At 33.0% G+C, this 22,622-nt stretch overlaps 1 protein-coding gene across 1 annotated transcript; it reads left to right on the top strand.

Moving 5' to 3' along the window:
* The first annotated feature begins 1,281 nt into the window (after positions 1-1,281).
* On the top strand, positions 1,282-12,638 carry LOC141395079 (UPAR/Ly6 domain-containing protein bero). The gene is made up of 4 exons (XM_073970500.1): positions 1,282-3,865; positions 11,745-11,861; positions 11,947-12,120; positions 12,248-12,638. Exons 2-4 carry the CDS (start codon positions 11,804-11,806, stop codon positions 12,496-12,498), a joined length of 483 nt encoding a protein of 160 aa, XP_073826601.1. The 5' UTR covers positions 1,282-3,865; positions 11,745-11,803; the 3' UTR covers positions 12,499-12,638.
* Positions 12,639-22,622: the final 9,984 nt, after the last annotated feature.

Genomic DNA, 22,622 nt, shown 5'->3' with positions numbered 1-22,622 from the left:
GACCAATGTTGACGAATTTTAGTGAAGAAGTTTCGTGATCACCGAAAATTCAAATGTCAAATTATAGCTAGTTCGATTAAAAATTGTAGCTAAAATTCTCAAAATACCTAAAATCGGGAGGTACCGTTAAATGGGGGCTATACCAAAACATGGATCTATGTATGTTGACAATGTTTGGTGGAGAAGTTTGATGACCCCTGAGAACCTCAAATGTCAATTTACAGCTAGTTTGGGTGAAAATTGTAGCTAAAATTCTCAAAATACCGAAAATCGGGAGGTACCGTTATATGGGGGCTATACCAAACCATGGACCTATGTTTTCGATGTTAAGTGGAGAAGTTTGATGACCACTGAGAACCTCAAATGTCAATTTGCAGCTAGTCCGGGTGAAAATTGTAGCTAAAATTCTCAAAATACCGAAAATCGGGAGGTACCGTTATATGGGGGCTATACCAAACCATGGACCTATGTTTTCGATGTTTAGTGGAGAAGTTTGATGACCACTGAGAACCTCAAATGTCAATTTACAGCTAGTTTGGGTGAAAATTGTAGCTAAAATTCTCAAAATACCGAAAATCGGGAGGTACCGTTATATGGGGGCTATACCAAACCATGGACCTATGTTTTCAATGTTTGGTGGAGAAGTTTGATGACCCCTGAGAACCTCAAATGTCAATTTACAGCTAGTTTGGGTGAAAATTGTAGCTAAAATTCTCAAAATACCGAAAATCGGGAGGTACCGTTATATGGGGGCTATACCAAACCATGGATCTATGTTGGCGATGTTCGGTGGAGAAGTTTGATGACCAATGAGAACCTCAAATGTCAATTTACAGCTAGTTCGGGTAAAAATTTTAGCTAAAATACTAAAAATACCGAAAATCGGAGGTACCGTTATATGGGGGCTATACCAAACCATGGACCTATGTTGACGATGTTCGGTGGAGAAGTTTGATGACCACTGAGAACCTCAAATGTCAATTTACAGCTAGTTCGGGTGAAAATTGTAGCTAAAATTCTCAAAATACCGAAAACCGGAGGTACCGTTATATGAGGGCAATTCCAAACCATGGACCTATGTTTTCGATGTTCGGTGGAGAAATTTGATGACCACTGAGAACCTCAAATGTCAATTTACAGCTAGTTTGGGTGAAAATTGTCGCTAAAATTCTCAAAATACCGAAAATCGGGAGGTACCGTTATATGGGGGCTATACCAAACCATGGACCTATGCCTATATCCTTTGGGATATAAGTTTATTGATTACTAGGAACCCTAAATGTCAAATTATAACTAATTCGGTTTGAAAATGTGACTAAAAACTTCAAAATACCTCAAATCGGGCGGTACCGTTATATGGGGGCTATACCAAAACGTGGACCGATATAGCCCATCATCGAACTTGAGCTGCCTGCAAACAAAAGACGCATCTTCCCAAAATTTCAGCGTCCTATCTCCATTTTTGTGGATGCTAGAGTGATTACCACAGACGGACGGACGGACAGACGGACGGACGGACGGACGGACGTGCACAGATCGACTCAGAATTTTACGCTGATCAAGAATATATATACTTTATAGGGTCGCAAATGATTATTTCAATGCGTTACAAAGGGAAAAACAAACTTAATATACCCTCCATACTATGGTGGAGGGTATAAAAATGGTCAACATAAGTTCATATAACGGTTCCTCCCGAATTTCGATATTTTGAGGATTTTAGCAACAATGTTTGACGGAACTACATATAATCCGACATTTGAGATTCACAGTAGTCACAAAACGTTTTTACTGAAAATTGTCAAAAAGTTCTACTCTTTGGTATAGGCCCCATTTAACATACCCTTCCGATTTTCGGCATTAGTTTTATTTAATGATCGAATTTGCAGTAATTAGACATATGAAGGCTCTATTGCGCACTACACTAATAAAAGATCTTCAATTTTGGCCTGCCAATTCTGCGTGCACCGACATGCGGCAGGTTCATCATTGCTCATTCTTATGATATGGCCTAGCCAACGCAATCGTTGCATCTCGATACGTTTATCTATACTGATGTCGTTGTATAGCAGATACAGATCGTGGTTCATACGACGTCGATATTCACCGTCAACGCAAATTGGTCCATAGATCTTCCTTTTCCAGATTCCCTTTCGACTTTTTCAAAGGTATCAGTTACTTCCATTACCGATCGACCTATGATGTCATAAGCAAGTAACATATGGCTGTTTGTATATAGTGTGCCACTTCTTTTCACCTTCGCATCTCGTATAACCTTTTCCAGCAGAATCTTGAAAAGATCGCACGAGAGGCCATCACCTTGTCTGAAACCTCTTTTGGTACCAAACTCTTCGGATAGGTTCTTTACTATTTTAACTGACGATCGAGTATCAGTTAATGTCATTCTACACAGCCGGATGAGCTTTGCAGGGATACCAAATTCAGACATGGCTTGGAATACCTTTGAACGTAGGAGGCTGTAATCAACAAAAAGTTGGTAAGTGCCGATCTGCATCTCCTGGGTCTTCTCCAGGATTTGCCGCAGGGTAAATATCTAGCCAATGGTGGATTTGCCAGGTCTAAAGCCGCATTGGTATGGCCCAATTATTTCATTGACCATAGGCTTTAGTCGTTCGCACATTATCCCTGACACGATCTTGTAGGCAATAGGGAGCAGACTTATACCCCTATAGTTAGAGCATACAGTCTTATCTACTGCGCACTACACTTCTCCAACAAAAGTTGTCAATATAGGTCTATGTTTTGGTATCGGCCCAACATAACGGTACGTCCCGGTTTTGGGTATTTTCAGGGTTTTTGGCAAAATGTTTTGACGGAACTACCCGAAATTTGACATTTAAAGTTTTCTGCAAAATTTGTAAACAAAGGTCCATGTTTTGGTGCAGCCCCCTATAACAGAACCTCCCAATTATCGGTATTTTGAAGGTTTTAGTTACATTGTTTTGACGGAACTACCCGTAATTTGGCATATTATGTTGACATATTTTTCCATAAAAAATTGACTACATAGGCCCCATATAAAATTACCACCTGATTGAACACATTTTTTAAAATAGACTAGATAATTTTGGCATTCGGATTATCCGTGGTCCAACATTTTTCACCTTAAATTATGGACAGCCAACTACTTATTCCATTTTGGTGAAGAATATTTTATGGTGGAGGGTATACAAAGTTTGGTCCGGCCGATCATAACGCTTTTCTTACTTGTTTCCTTTGGTCTTGTCTAAAGAAAATTGTTTTAAAATTGTAGCGCACACTGTAAAATAGCTAAAATAATGGTCAATGATGGTGCCGACCGACACTCCCAAATGGAAAATAAATTCTTCACATTTCTTTGCATCGCACACACAAAAATAAAACAAAACAAAAAAACAACAAAACGTGAAAATGAAATTTCAATAGCCAAAGAGACAAAGAGAAGGAAAAACGCCAGCCACAGACAAGAAAATTCATTTCAAATTTGCCATCCAAAAGAAGAAGAGAACAATTGTTGCCCTCTCTGAGGAACAACACATTCCGTTTTCAATTCGAGGAAAATTTGGAAAAAATTTTCCATTTCACATTAAATGAAATTCAGTTGAATATTGAGTGTTAAGGAAAAACAACAACGGAAAGAAACGGCAACAGAAACGTTTTACACAATTTTCATCGTGTTTGCAGATGATCGCGTCACACAATAATCGAATAAAAAAATTTAACAAAACAAAACACTAATAAATAAATGTGTAAATAAATCAAAAATTATTCAATTCGATTTGAAAACAGAAAACTATTAGTCAGCCATAACGAACAGCAAATGGAAATATTCACTACATGAAACTACGGATTTTATTTATACAAGGTGCTGAAATCTCTCTCAACAATTAGGAAAAGTGAAAATTCTTTATTTAAAATTAAAAGAAAAAAAAACACACACACGCACATACTCATTGAAATAGAACAAAACAAAATACATAAATACATGGATAAAGCAATGGATATAAACAGTGAAAAAATAAACAAGATTATTGTTAATGTGAACGGCTGTGTGATACCCTATAACAATAGCGGGAAGTTCTTTTAGCCAAGCATAGAATCACACAAAATCTTCATAATTTTACTTAGCTGCAACATTTAGAAAAGTGGATATGAGAAAACATGTTCATATATCGGAATGGCTTGTCGAATATAATACTACCCGACTTTCTAGAGTTGTTAAACAACCGAATTACTCAAAAATATGGCAAGCATTATGCTGAGGCTGTTGTAACCACCTCGGAAAAAGTGATGTTGATTGGCCGGGGACTCGAAATCAGGTGTTCAGTGTTCACGGTGAAAGTGGTAACAATTGCAAAACGTTGCCATACAAGGGATAAGGACTTTCGGTTTGTGAACATGTCTGGCTGAAGGGAGCACGTATGGAATATACACAGTTAATGGCAACTAACTCTTGGTGGACTTCCGGGCTAAAACAAGAATTTTTTATTCCAATAATATTAAGGGTATAATCAACTTCGTCATTCCGGTAGTGGCACATCTAAATATTCTTCAAAGACCCTTAAAATATATGGGGATTTCTGAGTGAAATTGCACACTTTTTCAAAATGAGGTTTTGATTTCCATTATTTCTGTGGTGATGCCGCTCATCAGCAAAACATTTTAGTATATTTTAAGATTTTTATACCCTCAGCATTTATGCTAACTACACTTTCATGCGGGCAAACTGTGCCTCATCGAAATTATGGTTTTAGACCCCAAGTATGTTTGGACGAAATCCGTTTCAGACAATTTGGAGTCGATTTAGCAATGTCCGTCCGTCTTTCCATCTGTCTGTCTGGCTGGTGCGCACGATAACTCTCGAACGGATCAACCAATTCGAACCAAATTTTGGGTATCGTAATATTTTGCCTAAACTTAGTTTAAGTTCGAAGATAAGCCATATCGGTCCACTCCTTCAGGTACTTCCCTCACAAAAGTTCTAAAATGTTCGAAAAAATTGTGCGCACGATAACTCTTGAAGGGAGTGACCGACTTGGTCCATACTTTACACATCCTAATATATCTACCAGATATAGATCAGGTTCGAATATGGACTATATTTACCACTCCTTCGGGTAGCTGCCACACAAAATTTCGGATAAGTTCACTGCGCTGGAATCACTTTGATTTTTGTTGAAGCAACTTGCATTCACTGCCTCAATTACGACGGTAAAAGTTTTTTTCAGAGGCAAGTCCATACTTCTTTTGAAAACAGCCCGTTTGTGCCTAAGTGCAGTTAAGGCTCTGTTCGAAGATCGTTTGTAAATGTATACCAATGGTGTTCATTATGGTCCTGTTTAGAACGATATTATGTTTTCCATGGACAAGTCCACGCTTCCTGCCATACTGGTCCAAAATTTATACGATGACCCCTTGAAATGACTGGTGGGCGCGATACCTATCGAAATGGTATGACCCCCTAAATAAGATCCATTTCCATAATGGTCTATGTCGGTCCATTCCTTCAAGTACTTCCTCCGCAACACTTTTTAACTTTAATTGTGGCCCTTTTGGGCACAAAATTCTGAAAAGACCCCAGACATAGGCTGAGGGTATATCTCTGTCGGCAAAGCCGACTGCTACTTTTTTACTTGTTTGACTAAAGGTTCCAGAGATATCGCGCCTTGAAAAAGTCGAATTCTGTAAAAATTATACGCAAAGTTCTTATAAGCTATATTATAAACAAAATTTGCACAGTGGGCTTGGATGAAATTTTTGCGATTTAATATATAAAAACAATTTTTAACAATTATTGTACTCTCCGATTGCCTTGATTTTTTTTATATTAAACTACGATCAATTACAAAAATGTTAAGTCCTATTTGGTAGTGAGGATGGTTGGTATTGAAAATGGGATATATCGGTCCACGTTTTGATATAGCCCCCATAGAACGGTACCTCCCGATTTTCGGTATTTTTAAGGGTTTAGCTTCATTATCCTACCAAAATGGCTGAAATTTGCTACGTAGTCTTCTTTAGGGGTATAAAACTTTCCCCCAGAATTTTGTCGATATCGGTCCATGCCTTCATATAGCCCCCATAGAACGGTACCTCCCGATTTTCGGTATTTTGAAGGTTTTAGATTCATTATCACACCGAAATGGCTGAAATTTGATACTTAGTCTTCGTTTGGGGCATTTAACTTTCTGCCAAAATTTTGTCGTTATCGGGCCATGCCTTCATATAGCCCCCATAGAACGGTACCTCCCGATTTTTGGTATTTTGAAGGTTTTAGCTTCATTATCACACCGACATGGCTGAAATTTGGTACTTAGTCTAGGTTAGGGGTATAAAACATTCCTCCAGAATTTTGTAGGAATCGGTAAATGCCTTCATATAGCCCCCATAGAACGGTACCTGCCGATTTTCGGTATTTTGAACGTGGTGGCCTCAATATTCCACCAAAATGGCTGAAGTTTGGTATATAGCCTTTGTTGGGGGTATACAACTTCCCCCTATAAACTTGTCGGTATAGGTCCACGCCTTCATGTAGCCCCCATAGAACGGTACCTCCCAATTTGCGGTATTTTGAAGGTTGTAGCCTCAACTTTCCTCCGAAATGGCTGAAATTTGGTATTTAGACATCGTTTGGGGGTTTTAAACGTTCCTCTTTAAATTTGTCGTATAGGTCCACGCCTTCATATAGCCCCCATGGAAAGGTACCTCCCGATTTTCGGTAGTTTGGAGATTGTGGCTTCAATATTCCACCAAAAGGCTGAAATTTGGTATTGAATTTTCTTTGAGTCTAAAAACTTTCCGTCGGATATTTGTCGGTATAGATCGACGTTTTGAAATACCCCCTATAGAACGGTGATTCACATTGTTTTACCGAAATTGCTGAAATGTTGTATTATAACTCGTGGTGGAGGGTATAACAAGTTCGGCCCGGACGCTGTTCTTACTTGTTTGAGTTAACGACAAATGTCGGTAAAATCAAAATGCGTATAATTTCGGTAATTGACGATATTATTCGGTAAGTTGGCGACCAGTAAAAAGGTAGTCGTAAAGTTCTACCGATAGCAACAGTGATGTCATCTTTTATTTGAACTTTTAATTCATAATTTTGAGTTTTAATGTTACCGATTTTTGTAGGTAACTCAAAAAATGAATTCCACAACAGGATAGGTAAGGTTTAAGTATAAAAAGCCATTTAATAAACAGGTTAATGTTTTTCTTTTATAAATTGCGGGGGAATATGAAAAAAATTCGGGTATAATGAGGTGTTACTGCTCGATGGTATTTACTGGACAAGAACTAATTTAAATGTTCTTGCCTAGCCATGATAGGTTTTTAACAAATTTAAACCCTGTATTGGAGTAAACATATGTCTGATAAGCAAAGAACACCTACAAAGTAGATGTTCGACTATCTCTCTTTCTCTTCTGCATCTCTTCATAATCTACAGGAGTCGGCGCAATCCTACATTGCGTAATAAGTACCAAAGTAATCTTCATCCCTAACTTACCGAGTGAGAGAAGAGAATTAGTTCTAAGTTGGGAGATGGGTTCGGATATCCTACATTCAGGTTTCATAAGCATCTATGGTGAGCCTTCTCAAAGTAGATGTCACAACGTTTGGCTATGTAAAAACACATCGGCGGCCTAACATATTCATCAGTTGACAAATCAATCGAATTGGAGATACCCCGAGCTAGTCCTGGAACCCAGAAATGTTTAACGACATCTCATATATAACACAGAACCTTTCTGCAATCGATGATAGCTTGCGGTCTAGGACTACAGACTCTGGTCTATGACTACAGACTCTGGTCTTGTGAGTGTGATTTCAAGTCCTCTAACCAACTCTGTTGCTTTCCTGATAGTACGAATCTCGGCTTGGAAGTCGCTACCGTCCAGAGCCCAAATATCTATGATTGGGGGTGGGCAAATAATCGCGGGTGCCATTACTGTCGCTGGATTCAAGCGGACTATCAACTAAGCTTAAAATCTTCGAAATGAGGGATTCGATATCATAATCCATATTTGTAATAGTCCGCGTGAGTGAGGTTGATGCATTTGTGGAAGAGAAGACTGAGGGTGCCAAGACATCCACCCCCATATCAGTCAAATCTTTACTTTCACTATTGACAGATTCCTTGTTTTAAATACATATGAATAGCGTAGGTGACAAAAGAAGTTTGGAAGTTTCCGGGGTCATTTTTTAGGCATAAACAGTTGTCCTATTTATTCCATTGACAGACCTTATCAATCCTTCTAATACATAGATAATCCTTCTTTTATCGCAAGAATACCACTTGGGCGGAGTTTTTTGGATAATTCGGATAGAAGTATGGATAATAAAATTGCGGCGTTGAAGACTGAGGGTGCCAATGCAAGGCATCCATATTTTCACTATCGACAGATCCCTTGTTCTAAAAATGAATAGCGTAGGTGACAAAAGAAGTTTGGAAATTTCCGGGGTAATTTTCAGGCGTTCGTAGGGTAGGCATCATAAACAGTTGCCCTATTTATTCCACTGACGGACCTTATCAATTCTTTTTATACATACATAATCCTACTTTTATCGCAAGAATACCATTTGTGCGGAGTTTTTGGAAAATTCGGATCGAAGTATGGAGAATAAAATTGCGGCGTTGAAGACTGAGCGTGTCAAGGCAAGGCATCCACCCCCATTTCAATCGAATCTGTGAAAGATCCCTTGTTCTAAAAATGAATAGCGTAGGTGACAAAAGAAGTTTGGAAATTTCCGAGGTAATTTTTAGGCGTTCGTATAGTAGGTATCATAAACAGTTGTCCTATTTATTTCACTGACGGACCTAATCAATCCTTCTTATACATACATAATCATTCTTTTATCGCAAGACTGACACTTGGGCGGAGTTTTTGGAAAATTCGGATAGAAGTATGGAGAATAAAATTTCGGCGTTGTAACAAAGGCCACAAAGACTACTGAAAACTTAAGTGCAAGAGGCAGGGACGTAAACAGGGTGTCCTCGAAAACCTGCATCAACGCGAAAATGTAAAACTTTTGTTACGAAAGAGTTGTCTGAACTCTTTGGAACTTCAAAGAAGTTTGAAACAAATTTTATGATCACTCCATCGATAATTTTCTTCCAAGCTGCTTGTTTTGAGCTCTTAGACCATTATGTCAGGACTTGTCCAGGATGAGCATTATATGCCTGTAAACAAGAACACTAGGACTATCTGCGATGAGAAAATAATCCAGACTGAACTTACGGGAAGATTTTAACATGTGTTATTGAATATGGACTTGCTCGGAACTTCATTTACATTTGGAAGAAATTTTACGATGTTGCGGCCAATCGAATATTCAATTCACAGGTAATCATGTTTATCAGGTATCTTAGTGGCATTTTTAAGCCAACTTGCCGACTTTTTGTCTGGAAGTACCCCCGGAAAAAAGTTTACTGCCACGCGGACAACCTGCTGCAAAATATATCAAAAAATCTTCTTTTGTTTCAGCGACCGGCAGTGTGCGCTAACTGAGAGCAAGTTACTGTAAATTGCAGTGCATTATTTAAGATTATTATGGTACTTATTACGGGTACGGTTGAGTCGACTGCTGTAGATTATGTAGAGATACAGAAGAGAGAAAGAAACAGTCGAGCATATACTTTGTTGTTGTTGTAGCAGCATAAAAACCTACATAGAACCGTAGGTTTGATGCTGGGTTTGCAGCCGCTGGCCGAAACACTATGGTTTCGGGTCAATCCGGTACGAAAGAACCCGCTGCCGTGGGATTGTTCTACTTTGTAGGGGTTCTTTGCTGCTCAAATAAGATACCGACTACAAGGTAGATATGACATAAATACCCACTCCTTCTTTTCAGATATATGTAGGTTCCACTAAACGGTTTAAATTTAAGAAAAAGTCATCATGCCTTGGCAAGAACATTTAAATTCCTTCAGGTCCAATATAACCCTTCGAGCAACAACAACTCAATATCCCTGACATTTCTTCACCCTCAATTAAAAAACAATAACCATTAAAACCTTTTCTTTATCATCTCGAAATCTTTCGCGGATGAACACAATGGATCATGGGCCTTCGAGTAAAGCGGCCACTGTTGTTTAAGTGTCTGTATATCCTTATACCTTACATATCCTGATGAATAGCAATTGGCTGTCTTACGAATGTGTTTGGGACCATTAGGAACAACTAAGAGTTCAATATCATTCGAGTCCCGGGGCAGTTAACCATGGTAACAAATATTAAGGTAGAATGCTAACCACGTTTATTACCCTAGCATTAGAAATCTGGGCACCGACCTCCACCAATTCCTTTAAATATCCGAACTAAATCTGAGATATAACCTCCAAAAATTCTGAAAGTGGCCACGTTTCAAAAAATCGTGTCAAAATCCGTTTGTTTGGACGAAATCCGTTTCAGAATATTTGAAGTTGATTTAGCCATGTCCGTTCTGTCTGTCCGTCTGTCTGGCTGGCTAGAGCGCACGATAACTCTCGAACGGATCAACCGATTCGGTCCAAAATTTGGCTTTCTTAATATTTTGTACAAACTTAGTTTAAGTTCGAAGATGGGTTATATCGGTCCACTCCTTGCGGTTCCTCTTCCAGAAAAGTTCGAAAATGTGCGGAAAATTTGTGTGCACGATAACAACTGAAGAAAGAAACCGATTGGGTCCACACTTTGCACAGCGCGAAATTTCTATCAGACTTAGATGAGGTTCTAATATGGACTCAGTCGGTCCTCTCCCTCGGGAGCCTCCCACACAAAATTTCGGAAAAGTTCAGCTTAGGACCTGCTCTCGAATCGCTTTGATTTTTGTTGTAACAACTTGTATTCACTGCCCCCATTTTGGAAAAGTTCACTTTAAGACCTGCTCTCGAATCACTTTGATTTTTGGTAAAGCTAAGATGTTCGCTGCTTCAATTACGAGGGTAAAAGTTTTTTCAGGGGCAAGTCCATACTTCTTGAGAAAACAGCCCGAAAGATGTAAAAACCTCCTATGGCACCATTTGTAGTGGCTGAGGAGCAAACTTAGTTTCAGTTTGAAGATGGGCAATACCGGTCCACAACTTCCTGTACTTCCTCCTAATATTTAAAAAAAATGTCCCTAAAATTGTATTCATGATATCTCTTGAACTGGGCAACCAATTTGTCCAAAATTTAGTTTAACATCTAAAATGGCCTATATTGATCCTCTACCTCCCCCACAAGATTTCAACATTTGTGTCTAAGTTAAGGGTCTGTTCGAAGATCCTCGTGGTTCTGTTTACAGCGATATTATGTTTTCCGTTGACAAGTCCATGCTTCCTGGCATACTGGTCCACAAGTTATACGATGACCCACTGAAATGACTAGTGGACACGATATCTATCGAAAATATATGACTTCCAAAATAAGATCCACTTCGGACCATTCCTTTAAGTACCTCCTCCGCAACATTTTTGAACTTTAATCCTAATCCACTTTTTTGTCGGTTAGTTCAAATGTCCAAAAAGGGCCACAAAATTTTGAAAAGACCCTAAATAAAATCGATCTGTCCGTAGATGAGAGAAATCTCCCGTGTCCCTTCCGGGAAGGGTATGTATATTCTATTGTATAATATTGTATTGCTGCTGTGGGTCTTGTACTTGAGTCACTATGTTTGGCCCTAAATTCTATTTTTTAGGAGGGTATCATACAGTCGTTGACAGCTTAGATTATTTCCTCATTATTTATGTGAACATATTTTTTATAATTTTTTTTCAACATCAGGTAAACAAATTTTTTTATGGACGCCAATGAGACCATCACGATAAACTAAACAAAGAAAAATGTCTGAATTCCAATTGATATTTGTTTTAATTTTATTATCATCGATATTGTTTACAGGTAAGTTTAGATTGTCCATCCAATGTGTCATATAACTAACTTGTCGCTCCTCCCTTACAATTTATGTACTTTTTTCTGCAAACAGCATCTGCCATAGAATGCTATCAATGTGAATCTGTCTATGAGGAGGGATGTGGTTATACTTTCGATTCCGAAGAGCATTTCAAAGTGAATTGTGATTATAAGGCACCGCCGCGTTATGTTCAAAAATCAGTGGAAAATGCTAATGCCACGGCATGCATGAAACGTGTCTACAAGGGTAAGTTATCTGTCAAAATCAGATCTCACACAAGTGAAAGAAAAACAACAATTTGTTTTATCTATTATAGATTAATATATTTCATTTATTTATTTAATTCATAATAAATGTTCTCTTTTCATTTCAGAACATTCTGTAACTAAATACATACGAAGCTGTTATTACGGCGATACCAATAATACCGAAGTTGGTTGCCGCATGGATCCCACCATGGCGGAAGTACACGATGTCCGCTGTTATGTGTGCGATGATGAAGACTATTGCAATAAGGCGGCGCCATTCAACAGTCACACGAACTGGTGGTCCATCTTCGGTTCATTTCTAATGTTTGTTTTAACTGCAAAAATTCTAAATATTCAATGCGTTGTGTTGGTGTGAAATGAATGGAATTTTAATTTATAACTTGACGAAAAAAATGTAGTCTTAAATAGGTTTAGAATTGAATGAAAACAAAAAAAAAAAAATACTGCAAATAAATCATAAATATTCCTCTCTTAGTGTTAGTAGTGTAACCGAAATTAATTTTCTATTTTATTTCAAAGGAATTTGGAATTTTTGAAGCATATTTTTCAATGACCAATAGAAGCATAGCACGGATTAAGAAAAGTAAAATTTATGGAAATAAAAAAGATATTCAGAAAATATCGTTATTTTTGGATTAATCGTGATTTTTTTCAGAATAATAATATAATAATAAATTAAAAAAAATGAATTTTTAATTAATCTTTGATTTTTAAAAAAATGTTTTTTCCAATAACCGTGTATGTTTAAAATATATTTTCTCAATATTTGTGGATATTTAAAAAATAATTTTCGATAATGAATAATCGTGGATTTTTTATTAAAAATCGTGAATTTTTAATAAAAAATCGTGAATTTTTTAATCGATAATGGTGGATTTTTTAAAAAATAATCGTGTATTTTTAATAAAAACTCGTGGATTTTTTAAATAAAAAATTGTAGTCGATTTGTTTGTCGTTTGTTGTCGATTTTTTTTAAATTAATAATAGTGGATTTTTTAATAAATAATCGTGGATTTTTTAATAAATAATCGTGGATTTTTTAATAAATAATCGTGGATTTTTTTATAAATAATCATGGATTTTTTAATAAATAATCGTGGATTTTTTAATAAATAATCGTGGATTTTTTAATAAATAATCGTGGTTTTTTTAATAAATAATCGTGGATTTTTTAATAAATAATCGTGGATTTTTTAATAAATAATCGTGGATTTTTTTAATAAATAATCGTGGATTTTTTAATAAATAATCGTGGATTTTTTAATAAATAATCGTGGATTTTTTTAATAAATAATCGTGGATTTTTTAATAAACAATCGTGGATTTTTTAATAAATAATCGTGGATTTTTTAATAAATAATCGTAGATTTTTTAATAAATAATCGTAGATTTTTTAATAAATAATCGTAGATTGTTTAATAAATAATCGTAGATTTTTTAATAAATAATCGTAGATTTTTTAATAAATAATCGTAGATTTTTTAATAAATAATCGTAGATTTTTTAATAAATAATCGTAGATTGTTTAATAAATAATCGTAGATTTTTTAATAAATAATCGTGGATTTTGTAATAAACAATCGTGGATTTTTTAATAAATAATCGTGGATTTTTTAATAAATAATCGTGGATTTTTTAATACATAATCGTGGATTTTTTAATAAATAATCGTGGATTTTTTAATAAATAATCGTGGATTTTTTAATAAATAATCGTGGATTTTTTAATAAATAATCGTGGATTTTTTAATAAATAATCGTGGATTTTTTAATAAATAATCGTGGATTTTTTAATAAATAATCGTGGATTTTTTAATAAATAATCGTGGATTTTTTAATAAATAATCGTGGATTTTTTAATAAATAATCGTGGATTTTTTAATAAATAATCGTGGATTTTTTAATAAATAATCGTGGATTTTTTAATAAATAATCGTGGATTTTTTAATAAATAATCGTGGATTTTTTAATAAATAATCGTGGATTTTTTAATAAATAATCGTGGATTTTTTAATAAATAATCGTGGATTTTTTAATAAATAATCGTGGATTTTTTAATAAAAAATCTTTCCCACTACCATGCATTCGTTGAGCCTCAACGAAAAACACAGAACTTATTTTGTTGGTATTGCTTATTTAAAAATAGTCAGGCTTAATCCCATAGTCGTTTTTGAGTTCCGAAACTATAGTCTTCCCTGCCTTACCCCTTGCCTTAATAAAATATTAAAACAACGACTATGGGATTAAGCCTGACTATTTTGAAAAGCAAAATAGAAGTCGTCATTCCAATAAAACTAATCATATATTTTTTAAAAAATATTTTTTAATAATCGTGGATTTTCTAAAAAATATTTATTCAACAATCTCGGATTTTTTAAATAATATTTTTCAATAATCGTGGATTTTTTTTTTAAATTTCTTCTCAATTATCGTGGATTTTTAAAAATATTTCTCTCAATAATCGAGTATTTTTTAAAAATATTTCTCTCAATAATCGTTGATTTTTTAAAAATATTTTTCTCAATAATAGTGGATTTTTAAAAAAACAAGTAAAAAAGTGTTAGTCGGCTTTGCCGACAGATATATACCCTCAGCCAATGTGAAGCGAAACTTTTACCTCCGGACAGATCGTATGTATTTAAGGTCTCTTCAGAATTTCTTGGCCCTTTTTGGACATTTGAACATGCCGACAAAAAGGTGGATTAGGGCAGGTACCCTTAGGGAGGACCGATATGGGCCAATTTAGAAGTTAAACTAAATTTTGATAAAATATTAGGAGATCCAAAGTTTGGACCAAATTGGTTGTACCATTCAAGTGATATCGTCCAAGCATTTTAGTGACATTTTTTAAATATTGGGGAGAAGTACCGAAAGTTGTGAACCGGTATTGCCCATGAAACTAAGTTTGGATATAATATGACGAAGACAAATCGGTTGAACAGTTCAAGAGTTATCGTGCTCTCCGACCGCCACATACGGTGACATAGGCTTTTTTTACACCTTTCGGGCTGTTTTCCCAAGAAATATGGACTTGCTCCTGAAAAAACTTTTACCGTCGTAATGGAAGTAGCGAAAGCAAATCGCTTCAACAAAAATCAAAGTGATTCGAGAGCAGGTCTTAAAGTGAACTTATCCGAAATTTTGTCTGAGAGGTACCAGAAGGAGTGGACAAATATAGTCCATATTCGAACCTGATCTATATCTGGTAGATATATTAGGATGTGCAAAGTATGGATTACATCGGTCACTCCCTTCAAGAGTTATCGCGCGCAAAATTTTTCCGAACATTTTTGAAGTTTTGTGGGGGAGGTACCTGAAGGAGTGGACCCGTCGAATTTAAACTATGTTTTGATAAAATATTACGAAGGCCAAATTTTGGACCGAACCGACAGATCCGTTCGAGAGTTATTTTGCGCTCCAACCACTAGACAAGGTGTCATAGGGGCTTTTACATCTTTCCGGCCATTTTCTCAGGTAGTATGGACTTGTCCCAGATGAAACTTGTACCGTCGTATGGGGGGAAGTGAATACAAGTTGTTGCAACAAAAATCAAAGCGATTTGAGAGCAGGTCCTAAATTGAACTTATCCGAAATTTTGTGCAGGAGGTACCCGAAGGAGTGGGCCGATTGAGTCCATATTGGAACCTCATCTAAGTCTGGTAGAAATTTCACGATGTGCAAAGTATGGACCAAATCGGTTACTCCCTTCAAGAGTTATCGTGCCCACAAATTTTCCGAACATTTTGGAACTTTTGTGGGGGAGGTACCGGAAGGAGTGGACCGATATAGCTCATCTTCGAACTTAAACTAAGTTTGGACAAAATATTACGAAAGCCAAAATTTGAACCGAATCGGTTCATCCGTTCGAGAGTTATCGTGCACACCAGCCAACCAGACAGACGGACGGACATTGCTCAATCGACTCTAAATTGTCTGAAACACATTTCGTCCAAACATACTTTCGATGAGGCATATTTTGCCTAAAGGCTGAGGGTATAAATAGTTCTCAATAATAATTGATCTTTTAAAAAATATTTTTGTCAAGGATTAAAAAAATGTTTTCCCAATAATTGTGGATTTTGTTTTTAAATATTTTTTCAAAGATCCTGGATTTTTTCAATAATCGTGGTTTTTTTTAAAAATATTTATCAATAATCGTCGATTTTTTTTTAAAATGTGATTTTTTTATTAATGTTTTCTCAATAATCGTGGATTTTTAAAAATATTTTTTTCAAAACCCGTGGATTTTTTAAAAATGTTTTTCTCCATAATAGTGGATTTTTTAAAACTACTAAAAACTCAATAATCGTGGATACTTAAAAAAATATTTTCTCAATAATCGTGGATTTTTTAAAAAAATATTTTCTCAATAATCGTGGATTTTTTAAAAAAATATTTTCTCAATAATCGTGGATTTTTTAAAAAAATATTTTCTCAATAATCGTGGATTTTTAAAAAAAAATATTTTCTCAATAATCGTGGATTTTTTAAAAAAATATTTTCTCAATAATCGTGGATTTTTTAAAAAAATATTTTCTCAATAATCGTGGATTTTTTAAAAAAATATTTTCTCAATAATCGTGGATTTTTAAAAAAAAAATATTTTCTCAATAATCGTGGATTTTTTAAAAAAATATTTTCTCAATAATCGTGGATTTTTTAAAAAAATATTTTCTCAATAATCGTGGATTTTTTAAAAAAATATTTTCTCAATAATCGTGGATTTTTAAAAAAAAATATTTTCTCAATAATCGTGGATTTTTTAAAAAAATATTTTCTCAATAATCGTGGATTTTTTAAAAAAATATTTTCTCAATAATCGTGGATTTTTTAAAAAAATATTTTCTCAATAATCGTGGATTTTTAAAAAAAAATATTTTCTCAATAATCGTGGATTTTTTAAAAAAATATTTTCTCAATAATCGTGGATTTTTTAAAAAAATATTTTCTCAATAATCGTGGATTTTTTAAAAAAATATTTTCTCAATAATCGTGGATTTTTTAAAAAAATATTTTCTCAATAATCGTGGATTTTTTAAAAAAATATTTTCTCAATAATCGTGGATTTTTTAAAAAAATATTTTCTCAATAATCGTGGATTTTTTAAAAAAATATTTTCTCAATAATCGTGGATTTTTAAAAAAAAAATATTTTCTCAATAATCGTGGATTTTTTAAAAAAATATTTTCTCAATAATCGTGGATTTTTAAAAAAAAATATTTTCTCAATAATCGTGGATTTTTTAAAAAAATATTTTCTCAATAATCGTGGATTTTTTAAAAAAATATTTTCTCAATAATCGTGGATTTTTTAAAAAAATATTTTCTCAATAATCGTGGATTTTTAAAAAAAAATATTTTCTCAATAATCGTGGATTTTTTAAAAAAATATTTTCTCAATAATCGTGGATTTTTTAAAAAAATATTTTCTCAATAATCGTGGATTTTTTAAAAAAATATTTTCTCAATAATCGTGGATTTTTTAAAAAAATATTTTCTCAATAATCGTGGATTTTTTAAAAAAATATTTTCTCAATAATCGTGGATTTTTAAAAAAAAATATTTTCTCAATAATCGTGGATTTTTTAAAAAAATATTTTCTCAATAATCGTGGATTTTTAAAAAAAAATATTTTCTCAATAATCGTGGATTTTTTAAAAAAATATTTTCTCAATAATCGTGGATTTTTTAAAAAAATATTTTCTCAATAATCGTGGATTTTTTAAAAAAATATTTTCTCAATAATCGTGGATTTTTTAAAAAAATATTTTCTCAATAATCGTGGATTTTTTAAAAAAATATTTTCTCAATAATCGTGGATTTTTTAAAAAAATATTTTCTCAATAATCGTGGATTTTTAAAAAAAAATATTTTCTCAATAATCGTGGATTTTTTAAAAAAATATTTTCTCAATAATCGTGGATTTTTAAAAAAAAATATTTTCTCAATAATCGTGGATTTTTTAAAAAAATATTTTCTCAATAATCGTGGATTTTTTAAAAAAATATTTTCTCAATAATCGTGTTTTTTTTTAAAAAAATATTTTCTCAATAATCGTGGATTAAAAAAAAAGAATTTGTTCAATAATAGTGGATTAAAAAAAAAGAATTTGTTCAATAATAGTGGATTAAAAAAAAAACAATTTGTTCAATCGTGGATTTAAAAAAAAAACCAATTTGTTCAATAATAGTGGATTAAAAAAAAACAATTTGTTCAACCGTGGATTTAAAAAAAAAACAATTTGTTCAATAATCGCGGATTTAAAAAAAAATTAAATAACCTTGGATGTTTTAACAAATATTTTTCAATAGTCGTGGATTTTTTATCAAATATTTTACAATAATCCTGGAGTTTTTAATAAATATTTTTTCCATAATCCTGGAGTTTTTAACAAATATTTTTTCCATAATCCTGGATTTTTTATCAAATATTTTTAATAATCCTGGAGTTTTTAACAAATATTTTTCAATAATCGTGGATTTTTATCAAATATTTTTCAATAATCCTGGAGTTATTAACAAACATTTTTTCAATAATCCTGGATTTTTTCAATAATCGTGGAGTTAAAAAATCTCAAATAAAAAATTTAAAAATATTTTTAAAATAAAAAATTTAAAAAAAAATATTTAAAGTTTTCTATTAAAAATTTAAACAATTAAAACAAAATAAATAAAAAATTTAGTAAAAATTTTAGATTTAAATAATAAAAAAATTCATATTTCTCTAAGCAGTTTATAAAAAGTGGATTTTGACAAAATATTTTGATATTTATCAAATATTTTTCAAATACAAATCGTGACATTTTAATTTTTTTTATATTAAAAAAAATTGTCCCTTTTTAAAGGTATTTTTCAAATAAAAAATTGTGTATTTTTTAAAACATAGGCTGATTTCATAATGCAATATTTATATTGCAAATATTGACAACATCATAAAAAGACAAAGTAAACATGTGTGGCAATACTATCATTGTCAAAAAACAGACATGTCATTTTTCTGCTTTTATGAACTTACACATTGCTTTGTTTGTGCAAAATTTGGTTTTTATGAAAATAATTTTATTTTATTTTTTTATGTTTTTTTGCACACTACAAATTCGCCATTTCTAATTGTTTTATGTGTATTTTTCAGCTTTCCTTCGCAAATGTCAGTTGGCAAAGAAATGTTAATTGTAGTGCAGTACAAGTGGTGACACTGCACAATTTTGGCAATTATTGCGCAACGTGATGCGTCTTGATGCATTTATAAAGTGGCGACGACGTCACAAGTCCAATCATGTTGCATTTATGAAGCCAGCCATATGTATGAATAAAAAATAGTGGATTTTTTAAAAATATTCTTCAATAAAATATACTGAATTTTTTACAAATATGGTTCACATAAAAAACCATGGATTCTATAAAAATATTTTTCAAATAAAAAACATAAAGGAAAAATTCTTTATTCTTATAAAAAAATATTGGATTTTTTAATTATGTTTCAAATAAAAATTAGTCGATTTTTAAAAAAATCTCGGATTTTTTCAAAACATTTTCAAATAATGATATTGGATATTTTAAAGTAGTTTTCAAATAAAAAATTGTGCATTTTTAAAATAATATTTTTCGTTGACCTTTGGATACTATTTTCTTTGGTTTTTTTTTTAATATGACCCAAATAAAATCCAAAGAAAATAATATTTTTCTTCAATAAAAAATCCTAGATTTTTTTAAATAATATTATTCTTAAATAAAAAATTTTGGTTTTTTTAAATATTTTTCAAATAAAAAATCATGCAGTTAAAAAAATATCGTCCATTTCTTTAACAATATTTTTAAAATTAAGAAATTGTGAATTTTAAAAAAAAAATATTTAAAAAAAATCGCTGATTTTTTAAAAATGTTTGTCAAATAAAAAATCTCAATTTTTTAAAAAATATTTTTCAAATGAATATTTTTAAAATAAAAAAGGGATTTTTTCTAAATAACACTATGCAACACTGAAAATGCAAAAAACTTCTAGTATGCATTTTTTTAAAGTACATATTTAGACTGCAAAAACCCTAGTAGGGTTTTGTCCTGTCAGATCCAGTTCGGATTTTATGGCCTCATCTAAATCTACACTTTTGCGCATTTATCAGGCCTTTATCTCAGAAACGAATAGGAATTTAGCCTTGCTGTGTTTAGCAATATTGTAGCCCTAAACTAGTAGAACTTGTCTTTTGAAAAAACCACATAAGAAAAACTCCATCTAGGGCATCAAAATCTATTAAATATAGAAAATTTTACATAATTGCTAAAATTCTGGTCAGTATCGGCTGAACTATTGGGAGTTGAACCAACTGAAACTCTAAAATACTTACTTCATGTTGTTTCAGCGGTATTTTGAATCATATATTTTACAGCACGTATTTCAAACACAGTTCACACCAACAGTTTATTCTCGCATTTCGGATTTCACCACATTATTGACATATTTATTAAATCGTCGTTGACAAATGTACTGAAAACAAATACAATACAATAATGACATGTTCAGAAGAGTTGTGTATTACATTGCACGGAATAGTTTTCCAAAAGAAAATGTTCGGAAAAAATTAACGGTTTTGGAAATACGGTGAGAAATGTACAAAAATTTTGGAATTTTTGTATATATTTTGAAATTTGAGGCAATAAATGTAGTTTTTCGAGATCATTGTTTCTCCAAATATTTTATTCTTGTCCTTATCTACAAATTTGCTTCAGAGGTCAGAAGAAGATTCGCATTGGTTTCAGAGATATAGCCCCGAATTTCTTTAAAAACTCAATATTTAACCATGTTTAGATGGGGTCATAAAATCCGAGCTGGATCTGACACAACAAAACCCAACTAGGGTTTCTTGTCGTTTGGGTCTGTACTTTAAAAAAATCCTCAGTTCGAATTGTTTGCACAAGATCACCTTAAAAATGTTGCACAGTGTAATTTTTAAATGAGAGTGGATATTTTAGAAAATATTTTTTTAAATAAAAAAGGTGATTTTAAAAAAATAATTTTCAAAAAAAATCGTGCATTTAAAAAAAATTAAAATAAAATATAGTGGATTTTTAAAACAATACGTTTCAAATAAAAAATCGTGGATTTAAAAAAATATTTTTCAATAAAAAATCGTGGATTTTTAAAAATATATATCAATTTAAACATTGTTAGTTTTTAAACAATATTTTTTTTAATAAAAAATAGTACATTCCAAATTTAAGGCCCACCATTTGTCTAAATGTTTGTTTTGTTTTCTTTTAATGTCTTCTTTGATGACGGAAATTGTTGGGATGCACAATTGGAGATGAGGACACAAGAACACTTTTACACTTTCACACTGGTGGTTTATTCACAACTGACGATTATTCTACAATGTGTACAGGTACTTATACGTATACGCCTTACAACATATTCAGGTATGTAAATATTTGCATTGGTACATTTCCAATACTCCTCCTCAATGAAAATATTTACATTTCCTTTTTACCTTAACAGTTGACATACAACTTACATTGACATACAATGTTTTCTTAAATATAGACACACAATAAATTATCTTACATTCTAGTATATACAGATACATATTCACATAATTCATTAATTTCATATTATCAACTATTTACATTCTTAACTCTAGTAATGTATTTCTATACTTCATATCTTTTTCTTCGAACCAAAAACCCATTTGCATCCTATTGATCGTTCTCGTTGGCTGACTCGTATTCGCTCTCGACCTTTTCTTCTTGATGCAAAAACAAGTTTCCACATTTTCTGGCGAACATAACTGTTTTTCCTCTGGCTATTATTTTAGCACCTCTGCTATCAAACTTCACTGTTGCCTTTTCTGCGATCTTGCCCACAGACATCAAGTTGCACTGCATCTCAGGTACATACAGCACGTCGTTCAGCATGATGTCACAATCTGCCAGCCACACACTGCCTTTGCCTCTAGCAACGATTTTCTTTTCGCCAACCAAATCGATCTTTTCCGTGTGCTCTGCAAATTCCTTGAACAAGCTTCTGTCACAACAAATATGACCTGATGCTCCGCTGTCGACACACCACACGCTGGAGTTCAAAACGCTCTTCTTGTTCGACGATCTTAGCACTGCAGATGTGTGTTCTTTCTCGCTGGACTTTTCCTTGTCTCTGCACTGTGCGGCAACATGTCCTCGGCGACCGCAATTGTAACACTTCACATTGCACTTGTTGTTACCTGTGCGCCTGTTGCCATTGTTGTTGTTGCTGTACACACGCTTTCTTGTGCGCTCACCGCCTTTGCTTTTACCTTTTGCACCTCGGTCTCTACATTGTGCGGCGTAATGTCCAGAACGCCCACAATTGAAGCAGTTGAAATTGCGATGATCTTTCTGCGTACTGGTACCTGCTATTATTATATTATTTTTGCCCTTGTTGCTTCTTCTGGTTTGTGCCATAAAAATCTGAACATCGTCATCTCCTTGTGCGCTGTTGTTGTTGACTTTTCG

This window comes from Musca autumnalis, unplaced genomic scaffold, assembly GCF_047663935.1.
Source record: "Musca autumnalis isolate F117 unplaced genomic scaffold, ASM4766393v1 scaffold_2, whole genome shotgun sequence".
Taxonomy (NCBI): Eukaryota; Metazoa; Arthropoda; class Insecta; order Diptera; family Muscidae; genus Musca; species Musca autumnalis.
Note: the sequence above shows the minus strand (reverse complement) of the source record. Positions and strands in the feature narration are given on the sequence as shown.

Coding starts and splice junctions, on each gene's coding strand:
- LOC141395079 (XM_073970500.1), top strand. CDS start 11,804: ATGTCTGAATTCCAATTGATATTTGTTTTAATTTTATTATCATCGATA. Junction 11,862..11,946: donor ATCATCGATATTGTTTACAG/GTAAGTTTAGAT, acceptor TTCTGCAAACAG/CATCTGCCATAGAATGCTAT. Junction 12,121..12,247: donor CATGAAACGTGTCTACAAGG/GTAAGTTATCTG, acceptor TTTTCATTTCAG/AACATTCTGTAACTAAATAC.